The sequence below is a fragment of the Python bivittatus genome, unplaced genomic scaffold, assembly GCF_059951505.1.
Source record: "Python bivittatus isolate LINGU-HERP-01145 unplaced genomic scaffold, Pbiv_v1 ctg000480_np1212, whole genome shotgun sequence".
Lineage (NCBI taxonomy): Eukaryota > Metazoa > Chordata > Lepidosauria > Squamata > Pythonidae > Python > Python bivittatus.
This window is the reverse complement of record NW_028277075.1, coordinates 27,330,521-27,358,419: the sequence shown is the minus strand read 5'-3', so window position 1 is coordinate 27,358,419 and position 27,899 is coordinate 27,330,521. Positions and strand designations below refer to the sequence as shown.

The window sequence follows — 27,899 nt, the reverse complement described above, 5'->3', positions numbered from 1 at the left end:
CTTCTCCATTTTGGCTTTATTTTTGTAAAATAAATGACATGGTGTAATATGTCATGTGTTGTTGTTCATCTGAGGTTGTATTTACCTACTTTTGAGAACTGCTAAGGACCAGATGATTTTTATTATGTCCTGATAACGTAAAACCATAGAATGCAAAGAGGGTATACTCCCAGTTTATAGCTTGGTGCGTTAACCACTACATCAAACTGGCTCTCTCATTAAGAATTAGAGATGGAAAATCCCTGAAAAGAAAGGGTCCTTGAATCTATAGCTCCTGGATCTTGCTAGGGTTGAGCCTAAACCTGTTCCTCCTCATCCAGATCCTAATAACCAGGGAAGAACCTCAGCAATATCACCTGAGTGGCCAGGGGTAGAGATATTCAACTAAGTAACATCCACATATTGATGATATCTGACCCCATGCCATTGGATAACCTCACTTAGCTACCTCATGTAGATACTAAAGAAGAGTGTCAAACCATGGGGAACTATGCAAAGCAGCAGTCTTGAGCTCAATTCCTTATCCCACCAATACTGTCTTCTGAACCACGCGAACAATGCCTCCTACTCTCAGCCCTTGGAAATGGTCCAGAAAGTTACCACAACTAATAGTATCAAAGGCCACTGAAATCAAGTAAGACCAGGAAAGTCTAGAAAAATTAAGGAACCCATTTCATCCCTTAAATTTATCCCAAATCTCAAAAAAAAAAAAAAAAAAAAAGGGAAAAAAGGATCCCAAACTTTTGGCCCCACACACTTTGGGAGTTTTGGAGGGGATATTAATGGAGTACTGGAGGGCCAAATGAGAATTTCCTGCACTTTTCTATTAAGTTTCAATTAATTCTTTTTTTCTTGAATTTTTGCCTCTTTCTTAAGAAATATTGCTATTTTATAGTATACTCTGAATATTAAAGTCTATAGAACTTTTTCTCTTGTGTTTCATAATGGAGCTTTATTTCCATATTTTTGAAGTACCATTTTTCCACTACACAACAAAGTATGTCCTTAAGGCAGTGTTTTTCAACCTTGGCCACTTGAAGATGTGTGGACTTCAACTCCCAGAGTTCCCCAGCCAGAAGATGCGTGGACTTCAAGTCCCAGAATTCCCCAGCCAGCCATGGCCAAGGTTGAAAAACACTGCCCTAAGGCTTTCCTTAACTGATTTTTGTGGGAGCAGAGATTATTTTTTTACACAGAATAATACAATATGTTTATTTGTATTCTTGCAGAGGTTCCCAGTATGCAAGACATCACAGGGTACAATATCAGTCGCCGGACATTACTGACTCGCTACCGCCCTGACCAAGGCACTGAAGGTTTGGAAATGCCAAGCTGGACTTCCTTCATCCAGTGTTATTTTGCCTTTCTCTGTGTAGCTTTTCAACATTTTCCCCTGTCCCATTTATAAGGAAATGGGAATCTTACAGCTCATGCTACAGTTCTGTGGGAAATGAGCTTTGGCTCCACTAACCACTGTCTTCTTTTTCCTGCTTTTCTCAGTGACAGTGTCAGAAAGCAAAGGAGACACGACTATGAAGATGGGGAGATCATTTGAAGCCTGCTTCCACCCCTGATCACTAATGCAGGGGGACCCAGTCTCTTTGGCCAGTGGCACTTTTGGAACTTGTAGAGCATGTTATGGCTGCATGGGAGAAAGGAGCTCCCTTTTCACAAAATGGTAGTCACAGTGACATGCCAATCACACAGACACACAACAAATCAGCCGGAGCCTAGAGTATACTCAGGGAGAGATTGCTGCTTATGGATAACACATTGGTGATCCCAGTTCTAATATCTCACTGGAGATCCAGCTTAGGACTTGCCTCAAGTCTTCAATGAACTTGAATGATAAATTTAAAATGCTTTGTTAACTGGATGTCACAGCTAGTGTTTCCAGAGCAGATCCTAAGAAACCTTTAAGAGTGCAAAGCATAAAGAGCTTTGCCTGTCAGTATTTTCAATTTCTAACTTAAAGATACCAGAATTTTCTCAGGCAATTCTACCCTACCTGTACCTGGTCCTTAGCCATTTTTTAACCCTTCGTTGTTGTTGTTTTTACCCTTCTGGTACAAAGTGTCCTGGAAAGCAGGAAATCCCACTGTCCTTTGACTTAACATGTCAATTTTACCTAAAGTAAAGACTTTATTGAGCCAACTTTGACTCCTAAAGCAATACACACTTGTGGATTCTTGACTTACATGGTTTGCTCAGCAAAAATTTGGAAGTGAATTGCCATTGTCTTCTTCTGGGGTAGTGTTAGCATTTCTTGGGCTAGACTAGAGTTCTGGATTTCCTGGTGGTTTGCTATCCAAGTACTAACCAAGTGGAACCCATTTAGCTTTGGGGTGGGGGTCAGCCAAGATGGCTAAGGTGCTTTTCCCTGCTGTGACTGTCACCCAAGCTTACTTTTTGCTTCAATTCCATGCTTCATGTTTCCTCATAGTGATATTCAATAAGAAACAATAAATAAGAGGCAAAGGGAATACAGAACTCTGAAATCTGATCATGTTCACTGTTCTTTAGCTTTAAATGAGTATAACGCAAGAAAAGAATCTGTATTCATTCTATATCCAGTATGTACTGGACATAATTCAAATAAAGACTGTCCACAATATGTTGTTATATGCCCCTTACCCCTAGTATAAATGTCCATTTCAAGGGTCCAGCGAGCTTGGAATAAGAATCCTGCAATATTTCTTCTGATTTTCAGAAAAGGAAGGAAGAGGAGTTTCAGGTGAAAAAAAGGAGGAAAAAAAAAACTTTTTCTTTCTCCTTCCCCCCCAATATTCCCTAGTGTGTTCAGATTTGGAATCATATGCTGGAACTTACTGTATAGTATTGTAAAATGGAACTAAATCTCTCCTTTCCCCATGCCTATTAACTTTTCCATCCATATTATGGGCAGGAAAGTATGTAAGTATGAAAAATTAACAGCATGCATCTTTATTTCTCTTGACTCTAATCACTCTAATCCTCCCTTCAAGACAGTGATTCCTCCTGCTCTCCCGTTATCATTTTACCTCTGTCTAATAACTGTAGCACTGTACAGCTGCAAAGTAATCTTCCTCAATTCCTAGAAAGTAGTGAGAAACCAGATGCTTCCAGGGAACCAGTTCATCCATCAAACATTTGTGTGCTTATTCTCATTTTTGCTCTTAAAATATGTTATCTGTGTGAAGGGGGAAAATGATGAGAAAATGTAAGAGGATACAGTTGAAAGGCGTGATCTTCTGTCCCCTCCCTAAGTTCTGCGAATGAAGCAGGGAGTTTCATTCAGTGCTCAATAGAATCTTGCCTTCGAGGTGCTAGCTAGGTCTTTGGGCCATTGCCATGTCCCGCGGTTTCGTTTCAGGTTAAATGTATGAACAACTAAGGATCCTCAGCTATGCATCCTTATGACTTTAAAACAAAAATCATTGTTTTAAGTAGGGTAGTTTTGTTTCACTGTCAAACTGATAGACCCAATTTTTTTCCAGGAGTTGATAGTGTAGGAGGAGAGCCATGTTAATCTACGGTAGCCAAAAATCAGGAGTCTGGTAACACCTTATCAGAATAACAAATTTTATTAAAAGGCTTTTTATTAAAAAGGTTTGTTAAAAGGTTTTCATGTGTTACAGCTCACTGTATCAGATGCACGGAGTGGCCACCAAAATGTATGCCTTTTAATAACATTTGTTAGACTGATAAGATGCTACCAGACTTCTCCTGATTTCCAAAAATTGATAGCAGAGGTAATTATTCTGATTTGGGAATGCATAGTTCCCAGAGTCTGCATTATTATTGTAGTAGATTACTTATTTTCAGACTTTCTGCATATGTTATGACTGAGTGCTACACCAAGTGATAAGCCTTGTAAGTACAGGTGATCTATGTCAGGTAAGCAAGAATGGGGTAGGTTGAGGGTAGGTTAATGTAATATTGAGGTAAAAGAACATAGTGAAACCTGTGTGTAGATCTCACCACTACCTTATGACACAACATCCCTCGCAAGACTTTGTCCCAATTAAACATAACTACAGGCTGTATAACATTGCATTATGTTTTTCAGTGTGTGTGTGTGTGTGTGTGTGTGTGTGTGTGTGTGTTTTGTGTGTAGATATTGATCTCACCACTACCTCACCACTAGAATTTTAATTACAATAGTAAAGTCTAATACAAACTAAAAAAAGAAAGAACAGAAAGAGTGAAAGGTACAAAGGATTTTGCACCTTTCTTCTATGTTTTTCAGTTTCTACACGAGAAAGAATAATCCAGGCTGGCTCTGCTCATCGCCGGTTCCAGCCAAATGAGAGTCATAGTTCCAATTTCTTACCTCTTCGTTGGGAATCCTACTCAGACTCCTCCGTGTCCCGTCACTCGAATTCTTATCAAAATGGTGGTCGTGATGTTCAAGACTGCAGCCATACTCCTCATGGCTGCTGTTCAGATGGTCACACTGCTGCAGCAGGTCCCTTTGGCCAAGGTTGCCCACTTGATTCTTGTCATCTGAGCAGGTAGGACTAGTTCTTTAAATGACTAATTTGCAGGCAAAGCTGATATATTGGGTTGCTTTGAACATGTTATCCCTCCCACCCAATTGCCTAGGTATGGGTGCTGCCCTGATGGAATATCACTTTCCCATGGACCTAACCAAGAAGGGTGCACGCAACATCACAGTGACGTTTACATGAACAGAAATCCTGTTGCTCCCACTCCAACAGTAAGTAATGGAAACTGAAGAGCTAGAAGTTCTAAATGGCTTGTTGGAATAGAGTTATCTCCCCTTGGCTATTCCATATACAAGGGCTGCATCCATCCAGGATCAGTGCAGCATCCCTGTGTCCCCTTGATAACTCTGGGGGTTTCCATAGATATTTGCAAACTGAATTAAGCTCAGAAGTTCATCAGCTCATCTGCTGTTCCAGATGAAAAGCTAGGAAAGGTGATTACCCCAAGGTAAGAAACTCCATTTGCCCTGTGCTGAGCATTTGGGCTTCCCCTTCCCTCAGAAAACAAAGTGTCAAGGTGCTTTTGTGTCCTTCTGCTCCTTCCATCCTTCCCAGTTATCCAAGGTGCAGCTCTGTTGTTGTCCTGCATAGTGACCATGTGTTTTTTTTCCTTATTGCAAACCAAACAGGACAAGGCGATAAAGGCGGAGAGCAGAGTACAGGATGGAATGCCAGTTCTGTGCTCTGCCACTGGCCAGTTGGGGAAGAAAGAATGAGGATGCTGGCCAATTTGAGAAAATCCTCGGCAGTTAGACTATGAGGGCACTTATGGGGCAGAATTAGCACAATTCTGAGAGTTTGGAGGCAAGAATGGTAGCTGTGTGGAAGTGTCAAACAATGTCCTTATTGTAATCTAGAACAATCAATCTGTTATCCTCCGTATGTTTTGGAATACAGCTTCCACAATCCCTTGCCATTTGTAGTGTGATTGGGGGCTGATGGGAGTTGATTCAAAGTATCTGGAAGATACTGAGTCGTCTACCTGTGATCTAGAGAGGTTATTTTCTATAAGTAGTGGCTTTGAGACATTACCATTTCAATGAGGTTGGCTCACATACAGAATGGAAGGAATTATGATACTTAACCTATATAACTATTGCATCCAAAGCATTTTACATATTATGGACCAGGTATCCTCACAGCTGTTGATTTTGGTGCGTTAGTTACAGACCTTTATTACAAAGAAGGTTGGAAGAAAGGAAGCTTACCAGAAAGCTGTTAAGTGAAAGCATGGCATTAGCAAGCATTGAACTACAAATTCCCCTGTCCAATCCAGACTCTAGCTGAGCATCACTATGGTTTTGTAGTTAAGGTGTTGGATTGGCACCAGGGATGCTCAGATTCTAGTCAACCCTCACTCATGGAAGTTCATTGGATTATTTTGGCTAGCCACCCTTGCTGAGCCCAACCTACCTCTCATGGGGGAAATTTGGAGGAGGAAGTGCTATGTACACAGCCTTGAGGATCTGTACAAAAGATGGGATATACATCTCACCGATAAACAAACTCTAATGTATCTAGAAGGTCTATGCCACCCACAGGTCATGAGAATATTTGAACAGATAATTTCATAAATATTTCCCTAAAATTGATGGCAAACATTTAAACCTTCAGGGAGCTCTGTGGTCCCCATGGCACCAACAAAAATAATAATTTTCCTATCAGTCACAGTCTTGACTAGATAAATTATAGCATCTGCTGGGACTCAGGACTCATGGGCGTCTCAGCCATGAAGCCTACTTCTGCATGTATATGGACCCTGGAGATACTATTATCTTCCACCTCACCTTCCTTCAGCCCTTGCTACCAAAAATGCTGGGCCATTCCCTGGTGGTCATGTTCAAATCCCTCCCTAGCTGTTTTGCTAAGAGGAGTACCTATCTCTCTAGTGTCTGAGGATTGGGCTTGCAACACCTAATTATCTAGTGTAACATATTTCTTTTGACTTAACAAAGTGCATGGACTCCGAGCCCATGGATATACTGACAGGGTGTTCTGAGAAGCAGACTGGAGTTTTCCTCAGCACCTGCAGGCTGAGACCCAGAAATCTTGCTCTTTTGAGAAATATCTAGTTAATTGGGTATCCCATATCAAGTGAGTAGATATCTCTATTTAGTTCTGTGTATCAGCATCCTCATCAAAATAATCAGACTGTTAAAGTCTACTCACTTGGTGTAAAAATGATAATGCTGTTTTGTTGGGGGCAGGTGGCCTTGGCACTTCATTAGGGTAGCCTGTGAAATTATTTTGTGACTATAGAGTTGTTGATAAAAACAGTGAGGCAAATAGAAGCAAATGAGTCATATACCTTATTGGTAGATTAAAAATGAACTAATGCCTGGGTGCACATGCTATGAGGACAGGCTGAAGTGACTTGGGATATCCAGGCTGGGGGGGAGGCTGAGGGGAGACAGAATGTTAATATTCAGGTACATAAAAGTTGATCATAGGGAAGATGGCCAGGAACTGTTTTCCATTGCCACAGAAACTAGGACCAGAAGTAATGGATACAGGTTGCAGCTACTAAGATTTTAGTAGCTTAAATATAAGGGGAAAAAAGTACAACAGTGAAATAGTCTACCTGCAGAGGTTGCAGATTCGGCATATCTAGAAATTTCAAGTAGAGGCTAGACAGCCATCTCTCAAGAATGATTTAATTGGTATTCCTGCACATTGCAGAGTGTTGGACTAGGTGATCCTCATAGTTCCTTCCAACACCATAATTCTACGGTTTTTCAGTTTCTACAGACAATTCCTCCAGGTTCTCTCCAAGAGAGAGGAAAATATCATGAAGTGCTTTGCTGTCATTCAGTGTCTAAAGGGTTATTTCCATTCCTCACATTAAAATTAGAAGGGTATCTTCTCTTGTTGATATTTTATTCTGTAAGGAAAAATGTAACTAAATTATGAATTGTTTCTGGGATTGATTCAGTTGAATGTGCTACTTCATAAACACTGTTGAATGGTATAATCTGAGTAACATCTGGTTTTATCTAAGGCAAGCCAAGTTCTGGCCCAGCAGGTGCCAACAGAGGAATGCCGAGGCTCTATGTATGGTTGTTGCTATGACAATATTGCCTCTGCTTTAGGGCCACAAGGGGAAGGATGTCCCACAAGACTCAGCCAATGTAAGTGACCCTTGGATTTTGAAAAGTGGGTTCACCTAGTACTTTCTAGCAAAATGGCAGCAACCAATGGAATCATTTTGGTGGTGTTTTATATAGACAGGTAGTCCTCGCTTAATGATGGTAATTGGGATTGGCAATTCTGTCGCTAAGCAACATGGTTGTAAAGTGCAACATCACATGACTCCGTTGACTTAGAACAGCAGTTACAGCAGCTCCAGTTGCCATTGTTAGGCAAATCCTGTGCAGTCACAGCATCCTGCAGTCACATGATCATCATTTGCAACCTCCTGCCAGCTTCCCCACTGATTTTGCTTGTCAGAAGCCAGCAGTGAAGGTTGCAAGTGGTGATCATGTAACTGTAAGGATGCAGCGACTGCCGCAACTATGAGGAACAGTCATAAGTCCCCTCGTTCAGCTCCGTCGTAACTTTGAATGGTTGCTGAACAAGTGGTCGCTGAACGAGGACTACTTATATACTATATAATCCAAAATCTGATTTAAAAAAAAATCTGTGTCAGAATTCAATATAGATCTGAAGTATATAAGTATCCTTATGTCTGAATTCTGTTGACTATATTTCTTGCATAGAAAAATATTTTGTGCTTTTGTAGTAAGGTTTTACAGAGTTTCCGTATTCGGTGTTCTTTATAAAACTCACCAGGACATCTCTGTTTTGAGGATAATCTTGTTCAGCCACCCTAGCTGAACAAGATTCCCTTTGGAACAGTGTTTCCCAACCTTGGCAACTTCCAGGTGTGTGAACTTCAACTCCTGGAATTCTCATCAATGGTGATGTTGACTGGAATTCTGGGATTTGAGGTCTACACACCTGGGAATTGCCAAGGTTGGGAAACACTGCTTTAGGGGAAGCAGCTTCATGCAGAGCACAGAAAAAAAAGGACAGTATAGGAAGCCAAAGAAATTGACAGCATGAAATAGCTAAGTCTGACTACTCACTATAGTGTTTGATTTACAAACTTGTAACTATAAATAGTGATTGGGAGCAAGGGATGTGATCAAGATATTTGTGTATCAACTTAACATATAAAGATGGCTTCTCTTCTGACTTTTTCTGTTAGTTTATCCTGTCCAATGCCTGTTACCCAGTGCCCATGGTCCCTGCACAGATTGGACAACCCGCTGGTATTTTGTAAGCAGTGTTGGAAAATGTAATCGCTTTTGGTACGGAAGCTGTCATGGGAATAAGAACAACTTTGCTTCTGAAGAAGAATGCATGAAAACATGCCATGGATCAATGGGAAGAAGCCATGTGAGTCTTCATCACCATGTTGCAATTCCTAACGTCCACTCTAGTTCTCAGCTGCAAGAAGGGAACATAGAGGAAAAGCCACAACAATTTGGAAGAACCATCAGTCATAGAACAGGAAATGGAGGTTATGATGGTAGGATTTTTCCCAGTCAAGATGCCTTACCTGAGTCTGAGCAAGGAACTAGCATGCTAGAGAACCACCCAGAAAGTTCTCATCGCTCAAGAACTCTTGAGGAAAAAAGAAGAGACCCAGTAGATCATTTGCATGGTTTGAGTGAGACTGTCATTTCTGAACACTCTGAGAAGCAGCTGACTGTGAATGGTCAGACCATTCAACATGAGCGTGAAGAGTGGAGGAGGGAATCTGGAGCAGATGGATTAACAGGGAAAAGATTTGAGTATCAAACCCCGCCAGATTCTACTTTTCAATATTCTCTGAACAGGTACGTATTTGTGTTAGCACGGTTTCCCACAGAAATATTGAGGATGTCTTGCTAACTTTTTAGAATCATGCTTCATACAAGTTCCTATCTAACCCTGCTACCAAAATTCCTCCATACCCAAATGTTGTCTACCCATTACCATGATGATTTCCCCTTAATAGTGTTCATTTTTTATGGTTGACACCCAAGTTACGAAAGGACTTCCCTCTTGCTCTTCTTTCCTTTGCACCACTCTCTGCATTCCTTAGCTTTGTTCTGGAGGATCTTGACACAAGGATAAATAACACATTATCTGAATAAGCAACCTGTAAGAGCATATAGTGATTGTCTGCGTGTAATGTTAAGCCACCATTGTGCTTAGCAGCAAAGGAACAGAGTGCGGGTGCATGCACTAGTAGATCTTGCCTGCTGGTTTTTCCTGAAAACAGGTGCAACTAAGAAATCATGGAGGGCTATATGTTATGGGAACTTTGGCTCATTCCAGGAAGAATAGACCAGTGTCCCTGGTTTGCAAAATGCACTAAACATACAAGTGGAGCCACCTATCATTTATTAGCTGTCTCTGCTTGCAGGGAGAACCAGTGGGGCTGATCTAAGCAACATGCAGTAGCATGCCACTCATTTGCTGCTAGGCAAAATTAGGGCTTAATGTGACATGCAAACACAGAAACAAGGTAATCTTTCTTGAGTCCTGTGAATTAATCCATAATGCAGAATCTTATATCAATCTTTGTTCTAAGTCTATGGAGAATCACACTTTGTCTTGGACCATTTTGAGCAACATCGGTTTAAGCTAGTACAACTGCTGTACAGCACATTCTAAAAAGCATTTGAACATGGCAGTTTGATTCAGACACACTTTTAAATAAATCTAGGTAAATGGCATGGTAAATGATTAGTTGGGCTTGCAGAAAAGTTTTGACAATGTTTAGAGTTTTCTGTTTTTACCATTTCTATGCATACCCATTTTGGGGGAAACTGCTGCATATCTTTCAGGATCCTCTTGGATGGATCAGAATCTTCTGCAGTGGAGGCAGGCTTAGGACAAAGTATTCGTCTTCTCTGTAAGACAAGCAATTCCCACTTCTCTAGAGTTGAATGGCAGAAAGATGGACAGCCGGTCTCATCTGATAGGTAGGTCTGACCTCTGGATCCACCCCACACACCCTACGAGTGGAAGTTTGAGGTCATAGTTCTTACATTTTAAATTTGTCAGTATCAAAATCTATGACCTCTGTTCATGTTATGAACTTCAGCGAGGTTTACATGCAAGTTTCCATTGCTGCATTACTTCCCTGTTCCTAACCGGTAAAAATTTTGGCCAGCCATTCATTATTAGCACTGCCCACTTACTCTTATTTCAGTAACTGATCAGCGTAATTACTATTAATATGCATTTGACGCTGACTGCATAGCTGGTGAGATTTCCAGCCTATCTTACTATTTGACAATCCTTTCATTTTCTTCCCCGGTAGACATACCTACCAGTCTGACAACTCCTTGGTGATTAGCCATCTCAAGACTGAGGATGCTGGGATCTACATGTGCATTATTTCAAATGGGAGGATGGAACACAGACAGATTGAGTTGCGGATCAAAGGTTATTTGTTCTTTGTTAGTCAAAACAGCCATAAAGCAAGAAACTGCTTGTCCTGATGCAGCCAGCAAGTCATTCTACAATTCTTTTTTCATCAATGGAGAATAATATCCTTTTGTGGGTTATCAATCCAAATTGCCCCAGACTGCAAACCATATGCTATCTTTAGCCAGGGAACAACTTTCTTGCTCCATGCTTCCAATCCTTAGAAAGTTCTCCTCTATCTTATGGGAAAGATAATCGTATTAGCACCAAAAAAATCCCATAGCCAAATAAACACTGGATGGAACCATTCCTTCTGTCAGCCCCAAAAGCTTGCTGAAACAGTCAAATCTTGATGGTTTCTTTGTTCTATTTCTTTGTATAGAAATTCCTCAATCTACCCTCACCCACGGAAGAAGGCATCAACTTACTCATGATCAAAATCACCAGCACAGAGTGTTTGGCACAAGAGCTAATGACAGGTGGTCACGTGTTTCTTCTCTGCATCCTCAAATAACATACAGGTATATCTTTCAACTTCCCAAATCAGCTCATGTTCTGCAGATTGCGATGGCCCCTTAGTACTGTGTGCTTTTTAGAAATGCATTTGGAAACTGATCAAATAAGAGCAGGCTATTTAATCATAGTGCTCTTGTATCTAATCTTAATGCTTAGAAATCAACTCTGCATTTTCTTTGCAGCTACAACACAACTCTAACCTAATTTTACTTAGAAGCTTTTTCTTTCTTCTGACTGGATGGACCTGATCGGGCAACTGTGAAAGAACCTATGGGATTTAAGTAACTATTGATACCAAAGTGTTTTAATGAAATCATTTTATGCCTTAGGCAGTTTTCTGCATTTTGTTTGACCCCTCAAGGATCTTTCAGTTAGAAGGAAACAATCATTAAGAAATCGATTAGTGTCTTAAATAAATATTCATTACAGAAATAAAACCATATTGCAGGAAACAGATCCTAGTAAAACAAGGTTTCTCATACTGACAAGTGATTATTTAACTAGCTTATTTTCATTGATCACTGGACAGTTTTGTAATAAAACTCAGTGGCCTGCTTGCAACCCAGGTTCACAAGCACCAGCTCAAAATTGCTTCTTTTGTGTAGGTGGGTATCATCTCATAATAGCAACTGTGAGTCACATTCTAGAATGTTGCTTCACTAATAAGGGCTGAGAAATGCTGTGGTGGGATAGGTGCTGAAATAGAAGAGTTTATCTTTAGCAACCCAAGTCTTTTTTTTAATGGCTCAGTATGGCAGTAGGGTTGAGCATTAGTACACAGTTTCAGAGATAGCAGTCGCTATCACTCCATCTTCTGCAGAGAAACCTGCCCAGAAGAAAATGTAAAAATGGAATAGGCAATCTCTCATTCCCAGTTCTAGTCATCTATCTCTGTCCTAGCTATTGCTACTAGCCTCAATAGTTGGAAATAGTCCTCCAGACAAGAACTAGAGTGCATACATTGGACATTATCAAAGGGAGTGGAATTCATCTGGTTTTGCAATCATGTGTTGTAAGCATTCAACTTCTTTATTCTTGGCTTACAGTATATGAGTGAAACTTCTAACCTACTGTGTCTGGATTAACTGGCTGGTGGAGGCCCCAGATAGCTGCATGATAAAACAGAAGCATTTTGTTGAAATTCTTGCAGAAAGCATCAGATACAGCCAGATACGTTATAAGGAGAACATTCCGTTACACGGGATTCTTGTGGCTAGCGGCATTCTCTGGGCCTGTAGCCAAAGGAACAGTTAAGGGGGATGTGTTTATATGAGCCTGCATTTTGTAAAGTGTTGAGAGAGAGCTGCACACTGGATGAAGAGGAATCTCTGCAATGGCCCATTTATGCTCAAATCAAGATGAAAGGCTGATACATATGCAGCAGCACATCCCTGGGGAGAAGGGAAGGAGTTCAATTATGTTATACAGATGCATTTATTTTATCAAATTTATACCTCATTTTCAGCTTCTTCTGAAAGGCAGATAATGTCAGGGTTAATCTAACCTCCAATAGGAGGAAAAGCAACACTTCCAGCTTTGGCCCTCCCTGACTTGCTGAAAATGGGGAACAACCAGTTTGTTCTCTGCACTATCAAATTGGTCAGGGTGACTCCAGTGGAGAATGGGATCCTGCAAGTAACTTGGAGCAAAATCATAAATGACTCTCTAGGTTAAAATCAGCACTTTAAATTGCACTTGAAGCTAACATGAAGCCAGTGTAGAGCCCGCAATAAGATGTAATGTATTCCCACCTACAACTGCTGGTGAGCACTCTGGCTGCTGCATTTTGTGCAACTGAGAATTCTGGATCATTTTTAAAGCCCCATATAGAGCCTATTACAGTAATCTACATGGATGACGATAAGGGCATGAATCACCTTAGCAAAGTCCTCACGTCCCAGATAAGGCTGCAACTAGTGCACCAGCTGAAGGTTTATCTGGCAAAGGTCCAGGGGAACCCTCAAGTCACAAACCTGCTCTTTCAAGGGTAGTGCAAGCCCACTGAGAGTCACCACTGAGAGTGAAGGAGAACCCTGATGTACAAACAGTAGCTCCATCTTGCTAGCATTCAATTCTCCCGTGAAGACCCTCAAAGCCTCCAAGCACTGGGCCAAGACTTCAACAGCATTTTCATTGTGATCTGGACTTGCCATGTAAAGCTAGGTATCAAAAGCATACTGGTAATACCAGACCCTAATCCATTGGATGGTCTCCCCCAGTGGCTTCATGTAGTTCTTAAATAACGGGGAAAGAACCAATCCTGCAGTACCTGTAGAGAGTAAGGAAGATAACCTTGATGGAAATATGCAGGAACCATTACCTAGACAAAAGAGGCTGAAACATTTTTTTTAAGTCCAGAACAAAATAACATTCAGAAGCAACTTAGGCAGACACCTCCCTAATTCACTGAAGTATAAGAAGGCGAAAGAGGTACAGCACAATCAGACTTGCAAGATTCTGTTATTATAACCAATCTCATTAAAAGTAGTTTTAGCCTTCCTGTGGAGCTAATTTCCTGGCCTGGTGTATTAGTGGGGCTGACAGTACCCTACAAAAGAGCAACCACCATGCCAATCTCTCCTCTCCTACTACCAACTGGAACCACTTGTTAAGGAAGGAGCAGAATCACTGCAAAACAACACACACACCCAGTCATGACCCTTGCAGATGGTCCAGAAGGATACCATGGTCAACGGTATTAAAGGCTGCTGAGAGTCCAAAAGGACCAGGACAGGTTCACTATCCCCATCCACATCTCAACAAAGGTCATCCACTAGAGCGACCAATGCTGTCTGTGCCCCAAGCCCATTCCTAAACCCTTCCTGATAAGGATCTAGATAATCTGGTTCCTCTAGGACATTATGTAAAAGAAAAGATTGGAGACTGGGCAATAGTTGTCTAATAACTTTGAATCCTAGAAGGACCTCTTGAGGAAGGGATGCACCACCTCCTATTTAAGAGTTGCTGGCATCATCTCCTCCCACAACAAAGCATTTACCACCTCCTGGATCCAGGGAACCAGCACCCTCCAGCTGCCCAAAGAAGCCAGGAGGGGCAAAGATCCAACTTGCAAGTAGCTGAGGACATCATAGAGATCACCCTATCCATGTCTGCAGAGGTTACAAGCCAAAAAGAATCCCAAATAACACAGCAAGATGATGCCATGGCTACCACACAATACCCTGCCCAAGTGGAGCCCAGACTTGAGAAAATCTGAGTGACTTTACCAGCAAAATGTACTAACTACTTATAGCAGTCAGATGGCAATTCTACAGGGCAGCTCTTACCCAAAGGGGAAAGCCACCCAAAAAGGGGCTGTTGGACAACCTGACAACCCAGTAAGAGAGAAGATCACTTTGCCTCCCTTGTTGCCACAGAGTAAACGCATGCTCAGGTACATGCTCATGCTCAACAGATTCACTTTTTGCTTTCTCCACTTGTGTTCCAGGCATCACTTCTACCACGTTATTTCTTAGGTATTTTCTCAAAAACCAAGAAGCCACCCAGAGGCAGAAAGGAGCTGCTCTGGAATGATCTTGCCTTGGGCCCGAGACACCGTCTCTTGCCAATGGCAAATCAGGCCCTCTGCCAACTAGGCCACCAGATTGTTAGGGAAATCCCCCAGCACTCACCGGGAAACAGTGATTAAAATCAGCGACGGACTTCTGATCCTTTCTTAAAATATCTAACACGTCTGCTTCGCAGATTAAAAATGTATACGAATGAGCCTTCCATAGTTGATGCCAGTGTTGGTGAGCAAGTCCGACTGCCTTGCCGTGTAGAGGCTTCACCCTCTTTAACCATTGAATGGCAGAAGGATGGCCGTCCTATTTCATCCCCCAGGTAAGTTATAACTTTGACAATGTCACTTCCTCATTTTGTTCTCTCTGTACTAAGGGTGCAAAACTCAAATCTCTCTAGAAATAAGGTCAAATTAAAAGCCTTTGTAAACCATACTCTTCCCTGTTTTTGTCCCTTAGCATGCTTTCTTCACTCTCCTTGTGTTGCTCTACAACTAAATCTTCATATTTCAGTACCCCTTTTTAGCACTTCTGATTCACATCTTCCTGCATTCCTTTCTCCTGCCTTCCTTACATTTTTCCAGTCACCATTCCCACATAAATTTCTGTACAACCTTTTGTGATAATATGCTGTTTTTTCTTGAGCTAGAAGTCTCTGTAACTGTTAGTTGCATACTAGATGGGTTCATATAACATGCTTAACCAAATCAGTTAAAGTCTGATTGTATTCATATAACACAATAAGCTTGGTTACCCTTAACCTTGGTTTGTTTTGTGTTGCTGAATGTGTTGGGCAAATACAGCCCATTTTGTTACAGGTAGTCCTTGGGTTATAACTGCTATTGAGGCTGGAATTTCCATCACTAAGTAATGTGGTCATAAAGCACAATGTCACGTGACCACATTGCTTAGCAATGGCAATCCCGGCAGTCCCAGTTGCCATCATAACCCCAGGGCCATGTGGGTGGTTAAGCAGGAAGAGGCAGGAGTCCCAGGCAAGCAGGTCAGCAGGTGCAAGGGTGCTGCAGTGAGGGCAGGAGGGCCGTGGGCAGGCACTGTGGAGCACGGGAGGGTGCCAGAGGGGGACAGGGTGGGTGCTGAGGGCAGGTGCCGCAGAAGGTGGGGGTTGCCATGGGCAGGCTTTACAGAGTGTGGGTGGGTGTGTGGGTGCCATGGGGGAGTGCTGCAGGCAGGTGCTATGGAGCACGGGCAGGCAAAAAAGCAGCAGGAGTAACTTCTGACTTCCCCATTGACTTTTCGCAGGCAGGTAAAAAAGCAGACAGGAAATGTTGAAATTTCAATCACGTGACCACAGCTCACTGTGACATCGTAATTGCGAGCTGGGCACTAAGCTCCCAGCTCATGATCATGTGACCGCAGGGACACTGCAACAGCTGGAACTCTGAGGACCTTTGTTCTGTGTCAGCCTTACCAGGTAGACCAGACAGGAAACATGACCAGATAAGCTAATTCTATTTTATTGTAAGGCTACATTAACAGAATCTTGCAAGTCTGAAAGTACAATTCTCTCCCTGACTCCTTTACACCCCGAGAAATTAGGGAAGATCTTTTCTGAGCCTCTTGCCCTGCCCACTATCCAGCTGTGGGCTATGCTCTTATTTGACCGTTACCTAGGCAGCGTCTCTGGGCCCCATCTCCCAGGGTCATTCAGCGCCGTCGTAGCTTTGAATGGTTGCTGAGCAAGTGGTAATAACCTGAGTACTACCTGTAGTTTATGATTCAGTGCGTTGTGTGAACCCAGAAAATGGATTAACGCAGTAGTCAGGTTAAAGCATTGTGTAAAGCAACCACAACTTTTTCTCTGCAATCTATAACCACTCTCACTGACTTTCTGCATTCGATCTCTATTATTCCTTCTTTTCCTCCAGGCCCAGATGGCTCTCTGTCCAGTTCCTTGCACTTACTTCCTTTTTTTCATACCATTTATTCCCCTCCATACTGCCCTAAGCTTACTTGTAGAGCATATCGCACTAATGAAGCAGCTCCAGATAAAGGAGGCTGAATAAGATGGCCTGAAATGCACTGGTTTTTTTAATTCTGGGAAAAGCCTTTCTCTCCTCTATTTTAAATGAGCTTCAGTATATCCTAAACATGACCAGGGTAGAGCAGAGTGTAATGTGGTGGACAGCGATTAGCACTGTGCAGCTTCAAAACCTCTCTCAATCATGGCTTTCAAAATGACTTTGGGCCAGTCGCTAACTCTTAGTTCATCCTATCTCACTAGGTTCTTATTGTGAGGATAAAATAGGGGGACCCCTCCCATGTACATCATTTAGAACAGTCTGAAGACAGACAGGCTATCAATGTGATGTCATAATTTCCCAGAGGCTATCCCTATATTATACAGTCCTGGTTCATCCATCCAAGTAGCAACTCATTCATTTTAATGACTTACTCAATTTTTGTGCACTAAAGTGATCTGGCAAAAGCTGTTGTTTGATAGCTTGAATACTGGCTGTCCTTACTGCTTACAGTAGTCTGCATGGCCAGGTACCCTGCATAAAGCATTGAAATTGTACTCAGCTCAGTGCTTTTTGTATTTTTGACTCCTGCACATTTTAGGTGGAACCACCAACATACTACCAGCTGCTCAAAAAGATTAGTTTTAAAATTGGTCAGATTCACATGAAGAAAAGCTAAAACCAAATACCATTACAGCTTATATGTTCCTTATGTACCCAGCCAACTGTGGCTTACTCAATAAACTATGGCTTAGTGCAATGTAACAACCCAGCTACTTTTAATTAGCTTGCAGCAATCAGGCAGGACTGAGACACCTGATCCTGGAGAGGCTATTAACATTTTTGAACCTTAGGGGCTCATAAATCACATCCATAATACATTTTGAGCCATTAGCTTCTCAAAAACAAGAGTCTGAACTCTATGAATAAATGTTTTTCCTCTTCTGAAATTCATGGCAATTTTAATTTCCAGGCATAGGCAACAACCTGATGGTGCCTTGCTGATCAGTCGTCTGACAGCTGAAGATGCCGGCTTCTTTACATGCGTTGCTTCCAATGGTCGGGACCAAGATCAGAGAAAAGTTCAGATTAGACCTAGAGGTAGTAGCGGGTGGGAGGGGAAGCCTTACTTCTATATTATGGGAATATAAGTACTGAATTTGTGCTGCTAAGGAAAAATATGCTTTTTTGTTACTGTTGTTAAACTAAGCTTCAGTTGTTGAGAGCTGATTAACACATCCAATCTGGAGAGTGAACATCTAAGCGTATTTCCCCCAGTTGAAACCTGGTGGCGAGAAGAAAATGAGCAGAGTTTGAACACTATGTTTAAGAAAGGCTGAGTTGCTTATCCAAATCAAACAATCTCTACATGGTTGCTAGATGACACCCTTGTGTATGAGATCAGTTTAGTTTCATCAATGGTATCATCAAATAACCTGAATAAGATATTTAGGGTTTCTTATAAATTGTGCCAGGCCCAAGAGTTATAGAAAAATATTCAATACCATTTTTTAAGCAGTTTGGTGGTGATAGTTAAGCTAATTCAAATTGGTTTAGGCTCCTAATGGAAATATTCTTCTATGAACAAGAAAGTAGGGCTCTGCAAACAGCTACTGCAGTGACCTGTGTGTGTGTGAGAGACAGAATGAATGTAGGAGGGAGGTATGGATACTGCTATAAGAAGAGTTTCTGCTTTTATCACTACAATATAGGAGACCCATAGAGAGATACTTAACTGTAGGTGATTGGTTACGCAATGTTGCTGTGTGTTGGATTCTATTGTGGATGTAGTGTTTTTTCTCCCACGTAGACAGTCTTTCAGCTAGAAGGGCCAAGTTCACACAAGCAGCAGGGCTGCTCAATCAGAGCTGTGTTTTCAGAACATCATTTGACAACCTTGAGCAAAATCTTCCTGGATTTGATGACACTCTTTTCCTCCTTAGGAGACTTAAGAATTGACCTGCTGCCCAGACTTTCTGTGTCTGAAGGGGACAATGCTCATCTTCATTGTGTTGTGACAGGCAACAATGTAAACATAAGATGGTCAAGGTAAGTAGGAAAAAAATCAGCTATATTTACTTATCCTTTTAGTACTACTGAAACATGTAAGAAATTATCAAGCAACAACTACTACCTACTTAGAAGATGAAGAATCCAGATTTTGTTTTTCAAACACATTTGAAATAACCCCATTTATTTATGTGTTCCTTGGAACGTTCTCTTAATACAAACCCACCCTATATTTCCTTATAACTGAGGGTTAGGGGACAGTATATAGCAACTGCAAGACAACTAATTACGTACTTCTGCATAGGAATGGGGTTCCAATAAGATCAGATGGTCATCGTGTCCATGTTTCTCAAGATGGAAGCTTGTTTCTAAACAAGGTTCAGATTGGTGATGAGGGCTCCTATACTTGCAATGCCTACAGTGGCAGTCATTCTGTCAGTGCCAGTACAGATGTGAAAGTTATCAAAAGGCGTCCAGAAGGTGGGTGTACATAGTCATTCTAAGTTTCTTAATTTCTCCAGTATTGGGATTTCTTTCTTGGAGTTTTAGGATTTCACAGCAGCTGCAACCTTAGATGTGTGGCACATGCATTTCCTTCCAGGACTGGGAAAGGTTTTACTGTTGTAGATCCTCTGTAGAAGTATTCCTGGTTTATCTTGTATGTGAAGCATACTTCTGGGCTTCTTATAGAACCCTCATATTTTATCTGGTACTATTAACTGAAAGCTTATGTATATGGAAGGATTGAAAGAGAGGTGTTTACATCTGGAATGGTTAATGTCTATGTGAGGGCAAGACAGCACCTGCCTTCAAAGAGGCAGCAGTGTACCCTCTCTTGAAGAAGCCATCTCTCAATATTAGACAACTTCTGTCCTGTCTCCAATCTTCCCTTTTAGGAAGGTGGTTAAGAAGGTGATGGGCAATCAGCTACAGAGCCAAAGAAGCAAATTTTCTAGATCTCTTCCAGTCACAATCCAGGCCTGATCATGTGAAGGAAAAAGCACTGGTTGCTGTGGTGGGCATCCTTTGCATGACTTGGATGCTTCCAGGTGCTATTAGATTTCTTGGTGGCATCAATACCGTCAACCATGGTATCCTTTAGGATTGCCTGCAAGGATTGGAGGCACAGTTCCGCAGTGGCCCCATCTCTACCTGAGCCTTTAGTACCAGCTAGTAAATTATGGGGGGAAAGCAGTTGAACCTGTAATTGCTTCAGCATGGAGTCTTCTTCCCCATATTATCTATATGAAATCTCTCAGATTATCCATCAATTTGGGGATTGTGTTATATATGGCAAACCCAGCCAAGGCTGAAGATGCTATGAGAGTTTAGAACTGAAAGTCGCTGGGAGTTGGGCAGCATATAAATGCCATAAACCATTGTAATTACAATTATTAATTGGTGCCTAGAATCTGACATGCCTATGGCCACCACTGGTAAAGGGACTGGAAAGAATTCCAGCTGCCAGGCTCTGCATGATTTCCTGTAAAGTAATATTTTTGCATACATCCAGAAAATGAAATCATTAATGGTACAATCCAATTCCTGTTATTTACAAATAAATTCTATTAAGTTCAGTAAGGTTTCACTACTATTACTTGAAAGACAATTTTAAGGTCAAGGCTTTTAAACTATGCCAGTTTGACTTCAGGAATTACTAAACTGTAACTGCTGTTCCAGCGGAGAGCATTTATTTTCAGCCTGAAACAGCTGTTTGCCATTTAGAGGATCTCTCAGCAGAAACCAATCAATTTTCTCTCAAAATAAGTTAATGCTGATGTTGCCATTTGCTGTTGCTACATTTGAACGTTTGCCAAGAGGTAGATTCCATTCACAGTATTGTAGTTTAAGCTGCAGCAGATAGAATATTCTCCATTGCATGCACTTATATAGTCATAATGTAAATTACAAAAAGTGAACTACTGTAATCCCTTTCAATCAATTATGAAAAACACCTGGTTTGCAAATTTGGTTCTACTGTCTGACTACTTCTTCTTCCTTACTCTTATAGTGCCATCATCTCTCCCTGTGGAAACAAGCAGGGAATGTGTTGATCAGCCACACCTTGCTAACTGTGATCTGATTCTACAGGCTCAGCTCTGCAACAATGAATATTATTCCAGCTTCTGCTGTGCCAGCTGTTCTCGCCGCTATGGCTGAGCCACAGGCTCCCCACCCCTCTTGCAATCCTGCTCCGGAAGAAAAGCAGCCATCTCCAATTTGTTTATCAAGCATATACACGGGTAGTCAATATGGCTAAGGCTAGAACAGTTGGCAGAAATGGTATCTCCACCTTCCTAAGCTGTATGTTGTTTTGCAAAAGCAGCACTAAATCCTGTAACAGCTGGCTGACCTTTTCATTTAAGGAAATAAGGAACTGTTTCACTAGCAAAGCTTAACAAACAATACAGACAAGAATCAAAAATGGGAACGTTGCTTCAAGATAAATCAAGGATAGCAGACACATTTTAAATCAAACATAAAACTAAATTAATGCCAGAACCCACTCAGAAGAAAATCTGCTGACCACATTTTTTTTGTGGAAATTTAGCATACTGACCTAGAAACTTGCTTCCTGTAGTTATTTCAAATGTCCCCCTACAGTTTAGCTTTAAACAGTTATAAACAGACAATGTCTTTTTCAGCAGATACAGGAAACGATTAATGCTGAGTTACTAGCAGCAGCAAATAATATTGAATATCTGTGGAACTATATAGAACTCAAAGCAGCTGAAGAGGAAAATGCAAAGCAACGTGACAAGGTTTTGTACTTTGGATACTCTTAAAACAGCAAGGCTGTATTTCTTGGAATAAGTCCATTAAACTGTGATCTTCTCTTCCAATTAAACATGTATACAATTGTAGTAAGGCCTTTGAAGAAGAAAACAGAGCCTGCTATACCTCGTCTACATAAACATGAATAACAGAGGACTGTGCAATGTGGGAGCAGTGGTGTTTTTAGAATCTCACAACTACTGCAGCCACACAATCCCCAAAGAGATGCCACTGCTTGAAGGAGTCGCAGATGAGTACTGAATTTGCACTCCTGTATGTTCCAAAGCACTGTGCAGCCCCACTAGAGTACAAGGTATCACAACAGAGAACTAAATGGTTATTGACGCCTCAGAATCCTGGAAGGCCATACCAAGCTTGCCTCTTTGATCATCCCATCCCACGTGCCAGACTGTTTAATATAAGGATGATTGTTGGCACTATGGAAGTTCAAGTTGGCATTCAATCTACAATATCTATGAAGTCTCAATGGTTGACTATAAACACAAACCAAACGCATAAGGGAAACCTGTATGTGTTAACTACAATTTTGCCAGTTATACTAGCTTATCCACAACCTTTGACCAGAAGGCTATTTACTATGTCTCAAAGGTTGTGGATAAGCTAGTATAATTTCCTTTAAATGCAAAGGACAGGAAATGCCAACTTTATTGGCAAATCTGCAGTTTTTTCTCACATAAGTTTCCTGCTATAACGTTCAGCCCACTATTATGGACTCAATTAACATGAAACCTTCCCAGATCTTAGGTAGCTCAAAATCTAATTTCTTTTAGAAACAAAGTATATCTATAATACAATGTTACTTACTGGGTTTGCTTCCAGGAAAAACAAATATGAGAATCTGTCATATCTGAGGGGTTTATACTGAGATATGCCAATCATACTACATGAATTTTCAGGCATCTGAGGGCAAATATGATTCTGATAGTTGGGTTCTTCCATTACAGGTTACAGATATATGAATAGATATAACCAAATAATGAAAAAGAAATTCCCATGAACATACCTATGTCTTTTTTAATCATCTGACTGTACAATGGGACTATCTTAATTGAAAATGAGAAACGTTTATCAATTGCTCCTGTAAAAAATGTACAAACCAGTATTTACAGCACATTATGCAGAATGTTTAGTAACAGAAACAATCCAATCTTCTCCATATTTCCTGCTATCTGAGAACTGCCGGGTGCCATATGAACTAGGCAACAAGTTTTTCAGCTTGTTCAATAAAGGTGCAAATTAATTCAGTGTTAGTATAATTTAACTGTAGCAAAGACATATAGATAAACTAAGAGAACAAAACATGTTTGTATTGTCTTGCATTCAGAACTGATTTTCCATGGAAGGTACAAAGATTATCTTATAAAGGCCAGAGAGAAGGCAAGTGATGCTCTTTCACAAATGCAAATCATTCCCCCAACTATCATTTATAGCAGTGTTCCTCAACCTCGGCAACTTTAAGATCTGTGGACTTCAATTCCCAGAATGGCTGGCTGGGGAATTCTGGGAGTTGAAGTCCACAGATCTTAAAGTTGCTGAGGTTGAGAAACACTGATTTATAGTCATAAGCACAAGTTTTCCTCAGGGACTGCCATTCATCAAAAACAGTGATCCATTAACTCTACCTCCCCTTTAATGGATTGAGAAGGTAACTCTGCAACAGGCACATGACCATTTTAAAAAAGCACTCGACCATCCAGAGGGCCAGTTTTTCAGAATAGAAAAGTCGACAGGCACGTTTTAATGCTTTTTAAATGATGGTATCTTAGAAGCTATCATGGTGGAACTCAGCCAGTATGGTGGCGTGGTTAGGGTGTTTGACTAGAACCAAGGAGATATGGGTCCACGTTCACCCTTAGCCATGGAAATTCACTGGATAAATTTGGGCCAGTTACTTTTTCTCAACCCAGCCTCTACCACGGGGGGTGGGGGGGAGGGGAGGATAAAATGGAGATCCCCTTTTAAGCTGCATTGAGCTCTTGAAAGAAAGATGGGGTATAAAATCTAAACTGGAGTATGGTAGTCTTATTCCACTTGTTTCCCAGAAATCAGGCTTTAAGGCATACTACCTATGATTCAGTTAATCAACAGATACCAGATAATAACCACTAAAAGTATGATCTTCCATGACCCTGCCAACCCCCCTTTAAAACCATTCTAACTGGCTAATTTTACCCCAGCTACTGACAATAAATTCCAGTTTAACTATGTGCTGTGTGAAAAAGTTTTAGGTCCTGAATCTCCCTATGTTTTATATCAATGGATGACCTGAAGCAAGGGAGAAAAATATTTCTCCACATTATTCATGCCATGGATTACTTTATATATCCTCATTAAATCTCTCCTTCAGTCCAATTACTGTAGTCCAAAAGAACTCCAATTACTATAGTCTTTGTAGTAGAGTTGCTCCATCCCCTGATCATTTTGGTTGTGCTTTTTTGTACCTTTTAAAATTCTATAATATGCTTCAAGCATAGCAACTAGAACAGTACACAACACTCTGGTCTCACAACAAGTACATGTAAAGACATTAGTATATCAGTAGTTCTGTTTCCAATGCCCTAATATAAATTTTCCCTTTCCATATATACTTGCTTATACACTGTCATTTACCCAGTTTGGAGAGATCCCTTCAGATCCCTTCACAATCACTTTTACCACCTTGAACAGTACTGTATTCCCAGCAAACAGAGCCACCTCACTGCTCAGACCTAACTCCAGATCATTTATATATCAGTTAAAAAGCATCAGTCCCAACATGATTCCTAAGGGCCCCACTTATACACACCTCACCAATGTCAGAATTGCTGATTTATTCCTCCTTCATTCTTTCACCAGTTGTAAATCCAACTAAAACACCTGTTCCTCTTACTCCATGGCAGCTGGGTGGGTGACTTCATCAAAAATTTTGGTGAGACAAGATTACTTTTGCAGAAGCCATGCTGATTAGTTTTCAGCACGGCTCATTCTTCTATGTGTTTAAATGGTATTTTCAATTATTTTTTATTGAAGCAGGTGTTAAAAGAAATTATAGACCAGTTAGCTCATCACCTCCTAATCCCTTTTTCAAAATCTGGGTTACCCTAGCATCTGTTCCCATGACTGAAAAGCATTATTATTTAATAATATTAAAGAGAAGTGGTAAATTGATAGCAAAGCAGCTTTTGTTATACTTGTTATTATTGTTTCTAGATTAGTGTTGAATGCATATCTGAGAGAAGCACTTTCAATAATTTGTATTGATGAAATGGTATAGACAGAATTGTGCCTTCATTAGTAACATAACAATCAACCATTGATCATGACCTGTTCATTCATTCCACATAACAATCCCCATAAGGAATGCATGTTCTGAGAGAAGAGGCTCATTTTCCCTAGATCCAGAATAAAGTAAGCCTGGTTTTATAAAAGTGTTTCTGCAACAGAAGTAAGGCCTTAAAGTATTGGGACTTGTATGCAGTAAATCAGTAACTGTCCATTCACTGTACAAAATTACCGGATTATGGAAATTCTTGCCTCTGATCCCAACAGGAATTTATTTAGGCTCTACACAAATGTTTCATTGACAATATTCAATTATTGTCTACGTGGCAACTTTATGAGAATTGCATGCATTTACATTTTCAAAAGGCATGAATAAACCAAGGACAAAAAGAGAGGGATTTTTTACTCAAGTGCAGTATGGCATAGTCTAGATTCATATATCACCATATATGCACCTACATTTGAGGTAGCTATGTTTTAGAGTACACATGCTTCTTACTGAAATAAACCACTTAAGTGCTATAATTTTAAACAGCAATACCATTAAGTTCCATTATGTACTAAGACACTCTAAAACTGAGCAAAATCAGGTATGCCTCTAGACAATGAACGTGAATAATGCTCTAGAACAAACACAAAGTTCTTCAGGGCCATTTCTGAATAATACAGTGATAATCACTTAATGGGGAATGTGGCCAATATGTAAGAACCACATTCCTCTGGGGGCGGTAAGAAACATCATACTCACAAAATTCAAAATAAGAGCAAGCTGAAATTCCAGAAGTTGCAATTCCTGCTTTAAGCAATCAATACAAATGGGAGTATATCTCTTGCCCTGCTATTAGTAGATCAAACATACACCAAATGAATTGAGATCAAACTGGCTGCAGGAAAACAACAAGGAAACCTGCTGAGAAAGACACATAATCTACTACCAACATTTATTTCTGTTAAAGCAGATTATAAATCATCAGTACAAATATATAACTTACATTTGCTTGTAAGGCCAAGTTTTAAGAGTAAAATTAAAAATGAGATGGACTTCATGATTTGCCAGAGGAAAGACATGGAATAGCTGCAGCCTAGCTACAAGCTTTCACATAAAACAATGGGAAAAGCATTTTAAAAAATCTAAAATCTATTTAATGCACCTAAAATGGGTTCATAAGTAGACCTGATTGTAGATATAATTACAGTTGTCACAGTAGTGTTAAAAGAGATGTAAGACAAATAAACTGCAGCAGTACATGAAAGAACCTATATGAACTCTAATATCTAGTCTGATTGCTTTAAAAAAGATAAAATTTACCAATTGTTTTCAAACCAAGACAATACTGTTCTTACACTACTCTACAATGATTTTTTAAAATTGGTCATGATTCATGATTGTAGTTGCAATATGCTACTTACAATGATACAGACAGGGACAAGCTAGGAACTCTGCTCCCTACCATATTCCCATATTACTGACTGTAAGAATCAGTGATAAATCAATCTTATGTACAATTTTACATCCGATCCCCTTTTATAACTTTGGCAAGATTACTTACAACTCATTCAGCTTTTAATAACTAGAACTATTTAAAATAATCTAAAATGCATAAAAATAAAGATTTTGGCTTTATTCTATATATAATTACTTGAAATGGAAGCTCATCCTTTTCCACTGATAGTGTATTCTGAGCAGCTCTCATGTTTTCTCCACCAGCCCATGCATTACTGTGCCTCCATCCCCTAACCCCTGTTTTCTCCACAAGGGAATGGGCCATTCACAGGAAGGTAGACACATTCTTAAGATAGTGGTGAGTCATTTGCTTTTCAGCTTATGAGGTTTCCTGAAGTTTTTGTGGAAAAAGGGCTTCAGGTTCAGCTCCCTTCTTCAGCCCTTTTCAGATTCCTTTTGCCATTCAAGTTCCCAAACAGGTGGCAAGGGTATGTTTCCTGGATTATACCCCAAAAGGCTGGGTTTAGGAGCCTCTTCCCATGACTGTCCCCTCTCTATATCCCCAACCTAATTCCAAAGAGAGGGACATGAGCAATTAAAAATGCTGCCCCTAGTACAATCTTACATCCAATGCCAACACACACATACACAGAGATGAAGTACAAGCCACAGGATTGCTTAAAGTTCTATCTCAAATGTCTTCTGTAGTTCACTGGAGAAAGGATTAGTTGGAGACGGATTAGTACGCTGTTTCGATTTACTTTCCAGTGCTGCCCACTGTGCTTCAAATGGATCCACTTGCTGGACAGCTACAGGCGGAAGCACATGTTTGTCCTCTGTGGGCCACTTGGCAGGGTCCGCACCATTGAAAGCAGCAGAACCATTGAGCTGCTGGGCAGCGGGTTTAAAGAAAGGGCTGGCAGTAGCACTATTAGTTTCATATTGAGGAAATGTCTGCTGCTTTATAAGACTGGGTGACTGTTGAGTGTGGGACACTTGACTATGACCTGCAGTGCCAAAGACATTGGCCACCATCTGGGAAGGGGTGATTCCAACCATGGTTACACTGGGAGCTGAATAGGGCATTCCATTTGCTACAGCATATGGCTGAGCCTGGATAAACGTAGGCTGCATGGGCTGCACCACCCCAATAGGTACTGGTGGAGGTGCAATGAAGGTGCCACCTGGAAAAGATGATGCTGCCTGCGAAACCACTGCAGGAGGTTGGAGGAGCGGCTGGGGAGCTGCAGGCTGGGACTGCACCTGAGGCTGTTGTGACCGGACAGTTTTAGATACTTCTTCCAGCCAACGGTCTGCCTCCGAGGGAGTGCGTCTGTGGCTTCCCTGAAACATATTTGGTGAGGCAGCTCCTGAGTTAGCACTCCATTCAGCAGCTGTGAAAAGAAATTAAGAACAGGATATAACTTCAGCAAGAAATTGTCTTCCCCCTTTTCAGAAC

At 40.9% G+C, this 27,899-nt stretch overlaps 2 protein-coding genes across 9 annotated transcripts in view; one reads left to right on the top strand and one right to left on the bottom strand.

Moving 5' to 3' along the window:
* The window catches only part of PAPLN (papilin, proteoglycan like sulfated glycoprotein), an 89,171-nt gene extending 63,030 nt beyond the window's left edge, over positions 1–26,141 (top strand). For 2 of the 3 annotated variants that reach the window (XM_007428102.4, XM_007428103.4), the window contains 13 exons: positions 1,230–1,316; positions 4,229–4,493; positions 4,585–4,699; positions 7,486–7,615; positions 8,695–9,328; positions 10,325–10,462; positions 10,804–10,928; positions 11,293–11,431; positions 15,132–15,269; positions 17,903–18,030; positions 18,873–18,978; positions 19,244–19,419; positions 20,951–26,141. In XM_007428102.4, coding sequence (XP_007428164.2) covers positions 1,230–1,316; positions 4,229–4,493; positions 4,585–4,699; positions 7,486–7,615; positions 8,695–9,328; positions 10,325–10,462; positions 10,804–10,928; positions 11,293–11,431; positions 15,132–15,269; positions 17,903–18,030; positions 18,873–18,978; positions 19,244–19,419; positions 20,951–21,099 — 2,330 coding nt within the window. In that variant the 3' untranslated portion in view covers positions 21,100–26,141. Of the gene's footprint in view, positions 1–1,229; positions 1,317–4,228; positions 4,494–4,584; positions 4,700–7,485; positions 7,616–8,694; positions 9,329–10,324; positions 10,463–10,803; positions 10,929–11,292; positions 11,432–15,131; positions 15,270–17,902; positions 18,031–18,872; positions 18,979–19,243; positions 19,420–20,950 lie in introns of those variants that run through there. The other variant, XR_015797005.1, reaches the window with a different exon arrangement.
* Positions 25,323–27,899, bottom strand: part of NUMB (NUMB endocytic adaptor protein) — an 82,007-nt gene continuing 79,430 nt past the window's right edge. For 3 of the 6 annotated variants that reach the window (XM_088145546.1, XM_088145547.1, XM_088145548.1), the window contains exon 11: positions 25,323–27,834. In XM_088145546.1, the coding sequence (XP_088001672.1) occupies positions 27,119–27,834 (716 nt within the window). In that variant the 3' untranslated portion in view covers positions 25,323–27,118. The remainder of the gene's footprint in view (positions 27,835–27,899) is intronic. The other 3 variants (XM_088145550.1, XM_088145551.1, XM_088145549.1) reach the window with 2 other exon arrangements.